Consider the following 9752-nt stretch of genomic DNA (forward strand, 5'->3'; position numbering starts at 1 on the left):
AGTGTTCAGCATGTCTCAGTGTACTAATACAGTAAATAGCCTGCACATGTCAAGGGGCACCCAGTACATACCTTGATGGTGTCTTTAATTATCTCTCATGCTGGCAAGGGCCACTTTTGAAGCATCTGAGAAGTTTCCACATTGTATCCTTACTTTATCAGTTCTCAAATCTATGCGGGGAATTCAATTCAAACCATTGTTGGTCTTTTAAGTGGGTATTTAGCAGTTTCACGTGGACCAACCATTTCCATGCATCACAGTGACTATGATTTCTCTCATCAAGGTTACACCCACTCTGCACATTAACCCCATGCATTGCCTACTAAGCATCTGTTTCTTTGTGTTTCATAAACTCCTGTTGACTGTACTGCTGTGCAGATTACCATTGCTCTTCCTTCCAGCAGCTGACTCTTACCTCAATTCGTCTGCTTATCATTTGTCCCTGACCTCTCCAATTCACAGTACCATTAATTGTCAGCCAAATATTTTTCCATTCCATCAGGTTTGCAGAGACATTATGGCAGAAAAATGACCACTCAATACATTGGGTATCATGGTATTCGTGAATTACAGAACCAGCAGATTTTCTGGACAATTGGATATTACTCATTGAATTGAATTGAATACCTTTATTGTCATTCAGACCTTACGGTCTGAAAGAAATTTCGTGCCTGCAGTCATACATACAATCATACAATAAAAAACAACAATAAACACAAATTAACATCCACCACAGTGTATCCTCCAAACACCTCCTCACTGTGGTGGAGGCAAAAATCTTAGGGTTACTGTCTCTTCCTTCCTCTTCTCCCTCTGCGCTGAGGCGATTCCCCACCGGGCGATGGCACAAACAGTCCCGCGGCTCACCGAACCCCGCGAACGGGCCGGTTCAAACGTGGCCTGGGGTGGTCGAAGCTGCCGCCCTCCAATCCAGCGGACGCAGCCGCTGGCAACGGACTCAGGTCGCCGCCGCCAGAACGCCGTCCCAGCCACCGGAGCACCGTTCCAACCCCGAGCCGGATCGCCCTCACATGACTGCCGTTCCACCCTCGAGCTGGGCCGCTCCGACGGGAGTGCCGTTCCACCTCGGGCTGGGCCACTCCGACGGGAGTGCCGTTCCACCCTCGGGCTGGGCCACTCCGACGGGAGTGCCGTTCCTCCCTTGAGCTGGGCCACTCCGACGGGAGTGCCGTTCCACCTCGGGCTGGGCCACTCCGACGGGAGTGCCGTTCCTCCCTCGGGCTGGGCCACTCCGACGGGAGTGCCGTTCCACCTCGGGCTGGGCCACTCCGACGGGAGTGCCGTTCCACCCTCGGGCTGGGCCACTCCGACGGGAGTGCCGTTCCTCCCTTGAGCTGGGCCACTCCGACGGGAGTGCCGTTCCACCTCGGGCTGGGCCACTCCGACGGGAGTGCCGTTCCACCCTCTGGCTGGGCCACTCTGACGGGAGTGCCGTTCCTCCCTTGAGCTGGGCCACTCCGACGGGAGTGCCGTTCCACCCTCGGGCTGGGCCGCTCCGACGGGAGTGCCGTTCCTCCCTCGGGCTGGGCTGCTCCGACGGGAGCGTCACAGCCCCTCACGAGAGAGTCTCAGCCCCTCGTCAGGCCGCCCTCACGGGAGCGAGCCCAGGGCGAGTCCTGACAGGCTCTGCCTCCGGAGCCTCGAGGTCGCCAGCTCCGCCATTAGGCCACAACGCAGACGGAGGCAGAGAAGGGGGATACGACAAAAAGTCGTATTCCCCCGAAGGGAGACACAGCAAGCCCCGTTTCAACCCCCCCCCACCCCCCCCACATAAACACAGCTTAAAAACCAAAAACGTAACTACACAAAACGAAAAAAAACAACACAAAAAAGAAAAGTAAAGACAAACGGACTGCAGGCGAGCCACAGCCGTTCCCAGCGCCACCACTTCCGGTTACCACAACACCTATATTTGTAAATGTAATTAATTTATTAGCCAAGTGTGTAAAAGCATACAAGGAATTTGATTTGCCATGCAGTCATACCAGAAAAGCGAGAAGATACACAACTACATAAAAATTAACATGAACATCCACCACAGCGCACTATGATGGAACGTATTGTCTTCTTTTCTCCCACGTTCGCGGCGATCGAAGCTCCTGCGGTTGGTGCTACCAGATTCGATACTTAACCAATGAAACCGAGAGCTCCACGATGTTAAGTCCGCAGACTCCCGCAGTTGGAGCTCCCGAAATTGATCCCTACCAAAGGGACCGCCACTTCCATGGAGTTAGGCTGCATTGCAGGCGGAGGTACGATACAGAAAAAGTCGCATCTCCGTTGAGGAAAGAGATTTTTAAAAGGTTTCCCCACCTCATCATACAGCGCTACCCGGTGGTAAAACTGGTTTCTATGTGCTAAACATTTGTGGAATAATTGTTCGAGTGATCCCAGTGATCCCAATCAATTTGTTAGTCTCAGCTTGTCCACATTTTGGACATGCACACACTTAAGGCTCCAGCACAAGCCAACACATGTTGCTGACCTGAGGTGTTTCCAGTTCTTCCACCCTGCAGAAGGTTCTTGAAACATCACCCATTCCTTCTCTCCAGAGATGCTGCCTGTCCTCCTGAGTTACTCCAGCATTTTGTGTCTACCTTCGATTTATACCAGCATTTGCAGTTCTTTCCTGCACATCCTATGCAGATTCAGGAGTAGTAGATCCATAAATAATGAGGATTCAGTAAGATGCAGAAATATATAGATGTGAAATCAGATACTGGATTCTTGGAATTTTACTTAGCTTGCCAAATAATGAGTTTCGTTTATTACGTGTACCGAGGTACAGTGAAAGGCTTTTTGTTGCGAGGTAGGCTAAATCGTATTTAAATTAGGCAACTCTAAAGGATTGCACTACAATTTAGAATTTAACAACATTAGGAACAAAAAATTAATGATGTTAGGGCAATATTTATATAGGTTTGTAACTTACTAATCAACCTAGTCGTAAAGTCAGCCCCGGTGTTAGTATTTGTTTTTTTAAATTCCTGAAACACCAAAAGATTGAAAAGAACATGGATAGATGCTGCATCCAGCTATGTTACTCCAGCACTTTGTGTCCTTTTTGTAAACCAGTATCTGCAGTTCCTTGCATCTCTTAATACTAAACTTTAGACCTGCCTAAAAATATTCTAAATGTTTTTGATTTTAAAATTAACCAAGATTTATGGGATTGTCATGGGGTAATTATTAACCCAAGTTTTCTCTGCAACAGTGTGAGGTGGTGGTGAGATTGTGGAGTTCAAGAGTTTTACAGCCATTTACATTTTGGCTACCATTATGTATGGGTGCAAAGACACTGGTATCACGCATAACACGGCAGGCAACTGTTAATAATAGAGGATGAAAAGATTTAAAATAAAATCATACTAATGTATGAACATTAAATGTTTATCGTGAAGGTGCATTATAGCTTTGTGCTTTCACGATGCCGTGTTGATGGGTTTGCCAATACAAAAATTATATTACATGCAATGTACTGCAAATATTGATATTTTAAATACAAAGGTAATAAGGCAGCATATTCCATGGGGACTTTCCTTAATCATTTAAGGTGACAATATATTTACATGTAACAAGATAATTACACAAACTGAATTTTGTATATCTTATAAAATGTATTTTAATTGTGATTTTCTAAAAATAAGTTTCATTGAGCAGGAGAATGTGACAAGAGTGCTTTTTTTGTAATCATTAGTACAAACTGATTTTTTTTTTTTTAAGTGTTTAATAAACTTTCAAATGGGTATATGTCAATAAATAATTAGTATGATGCCATCAGCTGCTTCATAAGTTGGCTGCATACTATAATCAGGAAGTCAGGGAACTAATGTTATTTTGTCCATCCTAACATTGCACCAGTTTCTGTTTTACTATGGTGAAATATCAATAGAAAGAAAGCCATGGTTAATAGATCGCTGAAGATGATGTTTTGAAGCAGTTCATGTTGCAGTCACTTGTCCATTCTTCTTTGGCATGTCATCATGTTTTTGCATACATTTTCAAATTGTCTTTAACCTTTTTAAGTGTTCCCTAATGTCTTCTGATAACATAGACTAGAACATAATTCTTATTCAGGATCCAAACCAGTAAGTTTAAATACACAATTCTATGTAGAATTTATTTCGCTGGTTCTCGGACTCCTGGTAGAATGCAACAAATGGCATTTGGTTTGCAAGCAATATTTCATATTATATTTATGCCATTGTCTACAAATTAGGACATTTGGGTAAGATAGCAGGATTAATGATCGGTATACCTTGTGTGTACTCTAGAACATCTGCACACAAGGCTTCCACAGCATCCATTCTTTCAATATGCACCAGTCTTGTCAACAGATCAGGGATACTGTAACCTGCTGTGCTTATACGATCGAAGAGTTGTATTCCATCTGTCATTCCACCAATTTCATCCCTTTTCAGTCCAAAGCTCTCTGCCAGATGGCGCCATGTTTTTACAATAGCTTTATCTGTGCTGTAGGTAGAACTCAACATTCTGCTGGTTTTCTCAAGACAATCAAAAGGCAGTTCTGTTGGGCTGAGTCCTGAAAAATATGAATTAAAATATTTCAAACAAACCCAAATATGCAACTTCCACAAGAAACTTACAAAACATTAGGAGAAAGTAACGTTTCAACTGTGGATGCATCTGAAACAAAATTTCCAGTATCTCAGATTAGTAAAAGGTTGTGATGCCATCTGATATTGCTTAAAATCTCCCACAAAACTAAATAGTGAAATTCCCATTTATGTTTGAGGTTTTGAGGAATAAATTCCCTGCATATTGTACCCAAGGAATGGTCTTAATTATAGTGAGGACAAACGGGCTTGCATTTCTCAACAAGAAATTAACATTGGTCATCCAATATAATGTAGCATCCACCATTTTAAATTTTTTTTTTAATTTACCAAGATAACAGAAGTGACACACATTTTGAGATAAAATTAAATGCTGTTTTCCAGTACATTCTAAATCACTGAATAAAACAAATTACTGATCTAATATACACATTTTGTACATTGTGTTATCTGAAGTTATGGTTAACTGCTTCTCTTAAAAAATCATTTGCATTCTAAGTAGATTTTGTTGGGTAATTAAACGATTAAGAAGGTTTCTATGCTTTATTCTATTTCCCAACTAATATGGATTGTGTGATGCAAAATCTACAATATTTCAAATAATGTAGACCTTAAAGCTCTAAACATATTCCTGATATATTACCTTCTGTGAAACTGCATACTTTCTTGCATAATTCGAGTATCTTTTCCCTCCGTGTCTGCATCTGACAAAGTAACAGAGCCCATTTACAATTAAAAGAATCCACATTTGGAGTAAACAAATCAAATACTGGTAGATCTATAGAATGCAGCGGATTACAGATTAGTTGGATATGGGCAGAGAAATGAAGTTTAATCTGAGCACATTTGAAATGATGCACATGGAGAGATTGAATACAAAGGAAAAATACACCATTACAGGCAAGACCCTTAATAACATTGATGCACAGAGGGATCTTGGGGTCCAAGTCCATAGCTTCCTGAAAGTGCCAAGTAGATTGGTAAAGAAGCCACATGTTTGCTAATCTTCATTGCTTTTCTCCAAGAAGCTCTGGTTTCCTCCCACACTAATGCCCCTGTCCCACTTAGGAAACCTGAACGGAAACCTCTGTAGACTTTGTGCCCCACCCAAGGTTTCCGTGCGGTTACTGGAGGTTGCAGGTAGTTGAAGCAGGTAGGGAGACTGACAAAAACCTCCGGGAACTGCACGGAAACCTTGGGTGGGGCGCAAAGTCTCCAGACGTTTCCGTTCAGGTTTCCTAAGTGGGACAGGGGCATAAAAAGGTTTGGCCTGGTATAAATGTAAATCTAAGGAATAGTTTAATTCCTTCACTAAGACACAAACAATTTCCCAGAAATACTAGGGGACTGAAGATCTACTTGGAGGGAAGAACTGAAGAGAATTCACATTAGTTAGGAAATTGTGTTAGGTAAACTGTTGGGACTGACAGCAGATAAATCCCCAGGGCCCAATGGTCTGCATCGCAGAGTACTCAAGTAGGTGGCCCTAGAAATCGTAGATGCATTGGTGATCATTTTCCAATGTTCTATAGACTCTGGATCAGTTCCTGTGGACTTGAAGGTAGCTAATGAAACCCCACTTTTTAAGAAAGGAGGGAGTGAGAAAACAGGGAATTGTAGACCAGTTAGCCTTACATCGGTTGTGGGGAAGATGCCTGTCGATTGTTAAAGATGTTATAGCAATGCATTTGGAAAACAGTGACAGGATCGGTCAAAGTCTGCATGGATTTAAGGAGAAATCATGCTTGACTAATCTTCTGGAATTTTTTGAGGATGTAACAAGCAGAATGGATAAGGGAGAGCCAGTGGATGTGGTGTATCTGGACTTTCAAAAAGCTTTTGACAAGGTCGCACACAAGAGTGTGCAAAATTAGAGCACATGGTAATGGGGCTAGAGTATTGACATGGATAGAGAATGGTTGGCAGACAGGAAGCAAAGAGAAGGAATTAATGGGTCCTTTTCAGAATGGCAGGCAGTGACTGGTGGGGTGCCGCAAGGCTCAGTGCTGGAAACCCAGTTATTTACAATATATATTAACACAAAGGATGGTGGGTGTATGGAACAAGCTGCCAGAGGAGGTAGTTGAGGCTGGGACTATCCCAACATTTAAGAAACAGGTACATGGATAGGACAAGTTCGGAGGGATATGAACCAAATGCAGGCAGGTTGAACTAATGTAGCTGGGACATGTTGGCCAGTGTGGGAAAGTTGGGCCAAAGTGCCTGTTTCCACACTATATGGAGGAGGCCCAGGACAGAAAGGTCAGAATGGGAGGGGGAGTTGAAGTGCTGAGCTACCGAGAGATCAGGTAGGTTAAGACAGCCTGAGCAGAGGTATTCAGCAAAACGATCGCCGAGCCTACGCTTGGTCTCACCGATGTAGAGAAGTTGACACCTGGAACTGCGGCTACACTAGATGAGGTTGGAGGAGGTGCAAGTGAATAGTTTAGCTCTTTGTATAGTATGCATTGAAAAATAATATAGCATGAATCTTTCAGGCATCAGCAGGATCCATGCTGTTTCTGACAGTGGTAAGACATGTCTCTGGACTAATGCACACTTATCACTTTTGAAATTTGTGTTGAAGATCTTACCCCAGTTGCTTTGTTGTTCGTTGATTTGTCTCTAGTCAAAGGGACCAATGACAGGAGGCATAAATCAGACATTCCCTGCTTATCTAATGCAGCCTCTTCATCGCTATCCATACTCCGACTCAAAAGTTGCTCATTTTCTGAGGAAGCATCATTTTCACTGGAAATAGAAAATCGTGTTAGCATGAATATATTATAAACTTGCGAGCAAAAACTGTAATTTGATTTATTGGCACTATGAAATATTTTGTAAATTTTCCCGCATTTAAAATGTACTTAAATTAGCCAAACCTATCCAGCCTTGATATTTATTCAAGTGGTCATAAAAGTGAGGTAGTCAAAGGCTAAAATATTACATTCTTCAAACTAAAGTCAGATATTATGATGAGTTTAAGCACCAGAGGACAATGTTTAGATTTGCCAAATTATATTTTCTCATTTACTAATGTCATCAGTTTTCTTCCAAAGAAACATTGACACTGCCTTAGAGATCAGAACACAGTGCCCTCCATAATGTTTGGGACAAAGACCAATCATTTATTTATTTGCTTCTGTACTCCATAATTTGAGATTTGTAACAGAAAAAAAATCACATGTGGTTAAAGTGCACTTTGTCAGATTGTATTAAAGCGTGTGTTTATACATAGTCCCCCCCATTTCAGGGCACCATAATGAAGACCAAAGTTGTGCCAATGAAAGTCAAAGAAGACATTATGAAACTGAGAAACAAGAATAAAGCTGTTAGAGACATCAGCCAAACCTTAGGCTTACCAAAATCAACTCTTTGGAACATCATTAAGAAAGAGAGCACTGGTGAGCTTACTAATCGCAAAGTGGCTGGCAGGCCAAGGAAGACCACAGCTGATGACAGAAGAATTCTCTCAATAATAAAGAAAAATCCCCAAACACCTGTCCGACAGATCAGAATCACACTTCAGGAGTCAAGTGTGGATTTATCTATGACCACTGTCCGCAGAATCAGAATAGTACTTTATTTGCCAAGTATGTTTTGCAAAATAAGAAGAATTTCATACAGAAGACTTCATGAACGGATATACAGAGGCTACATTGCAAGATGCAAACCACTGGTTAGCTGCAAAAATAGGATGGCCCGGTTACAGTTTGCCAAGAAGTATTTAAAAGAACAATTACAGTTCTGGAAAAAGGACTTGTGGACAAATGAGACAAAGATTAACTTACATCAGAGTGATGGCAAGGGCAAAGTATGGAGGAGAGAAGGAATTGCCCAAGATCCAAAGTATACCACCTCATCTGTGAAACATTGTGGTAGGGGGTATCATGGCCTGGGCATGTATGGCTGCTGAAGGTACTGGCTCACTTATCTTCATTGATGATACAACTGCTGATGGTAGTAGCATAATGAATTCTGAAGTGTATTGACACATCCTATCTGCTCAAACAAATGCCTCAAAACTCTGGCCAGCTGTTCATTCTGCAGCAAGCCAATGATCCCAAACATACTGCTAAAGCAACAAAGGAGTTTTTCCAAAGCTAAAAAATGGTGAATTCTTGAGTGACCAAGTCACTCACCAATCTAACCCAATTGAGCTTGCCTTTTATATGCTGAAGAGAAAACTGAAGGGGACTAGCCCCCAAAACAAGCATAAGTTAGATGGCTGCAATACAGGCCTGGCAGAGCATCACCAGAGAAGACACCCAGCAACTGGTGATGTCCATGAATGGCAGACTTCAAGCAGTCATTGCATGCAAAGGATATGCAACAAAATACTAAACATGACTACTTTCATTTACATGACATTGCTGTGTCCCAAACATTATGGTGCCCTGAAATGGGGGGACCTTGTATAAATACTGCTGTAATTTCTACATGGTGAAACCAAAATGTATAAAAATGGCCTTTATTAAAATCTGACAATGTGCACTTTAACCACGTGTTTTTTTCTATTATAAATCTCAAATTGTGGAGTACAGAGGCAAATAAATAGATTATGGGTCTTTGTCCCAAACATTATGGAGGGCACTGTATGTACCACTCCTCAAGCTTTTAATATCTTTAATACTGAGCACTCTCTAATCCCTATTTAGCTATTGCATAGAAATGAGAAAAACTAATATTCAAAAAGATCAAACTAATATTCACAATTGCTGGACCCTTCTTCAGATATTATCTCCACCCGAAACCGCTGAGTTACTTCAGCATTTTTTTGTATATATTTGGTGTAAACCAGCATCTGCAGTTCCTTCCTACACAAACACATATTTCAATATGTTTTATAAATAACGGTTGCTTCATTTGCAACCTGATAATGTAATGATAATTTTGGTTTGTACTGACTGATCATGAGTAACTGGAACTCCATGTGGCTAGGCATAAACAAACTAATTTCTCTGACTAAAGATATATTTGTGGGATTCATGTTGCACGTCATCTACCAGAAGCACTATTTGGATGCTGGCAGCTCAGTGGGTGACTTGCTAATGGAATCCAGAAAGAAAGTTGAAGAAGTACTCAAGTCTTTGTTTCTATTTGGAAAAGGAGACCTGCACTGCATTCTGGAAATGAGTTCAACTGAAAAGGGGG

General features: G+C 41.9%; 1 protein-coding gene across 1 annotated transcript in view; it reads right to left on the reverse strand.

Annotated features, from left to right (window-relative positions):
* Window positions 1-3397: 3397 nt before the first annotated feature.
* The window catches only part of edar (ectodysplasin A receptor), an 86430-nt gene continuing 80075 nt past the window's right edge, over window positions 3398-9752 (reverse strand). The window contains exons 10-12 of the mRNA XM_033022645.1: window positions 7193-7389; window positions 5242-5302; window positions 3398-4564 (exon numbers count right to left, since the gene is read on the reverse strand). Of these exons, the coding sequence (XP_032878536.1) occupies window positions 4230-4564; window positions 5242-5302; window positions 7193-7389 (593 nt within the window). The 3' untranslated portion in view covers window positions 3398-4229. The remainder of the gene's footprint in view (window positions 4565-5241; window positions 5303-7192; window positions 7390-9752) is intronic.

The sequence above is a fragment of the Amblyraja radiata genome, chromosome 6, assembly GCF_010909765.2.
Source record: "Amblyraja radiata isolate CabotCenter1 chromosome 6, sAmbRad1.1.pri, whole genome shotgun sequence".
NCBI lineage: Eukaryota > Metazoa > Chordata > Chondrichthyes > Rajiformes > Rajidae > Amblyraja > Amblyraja radiata.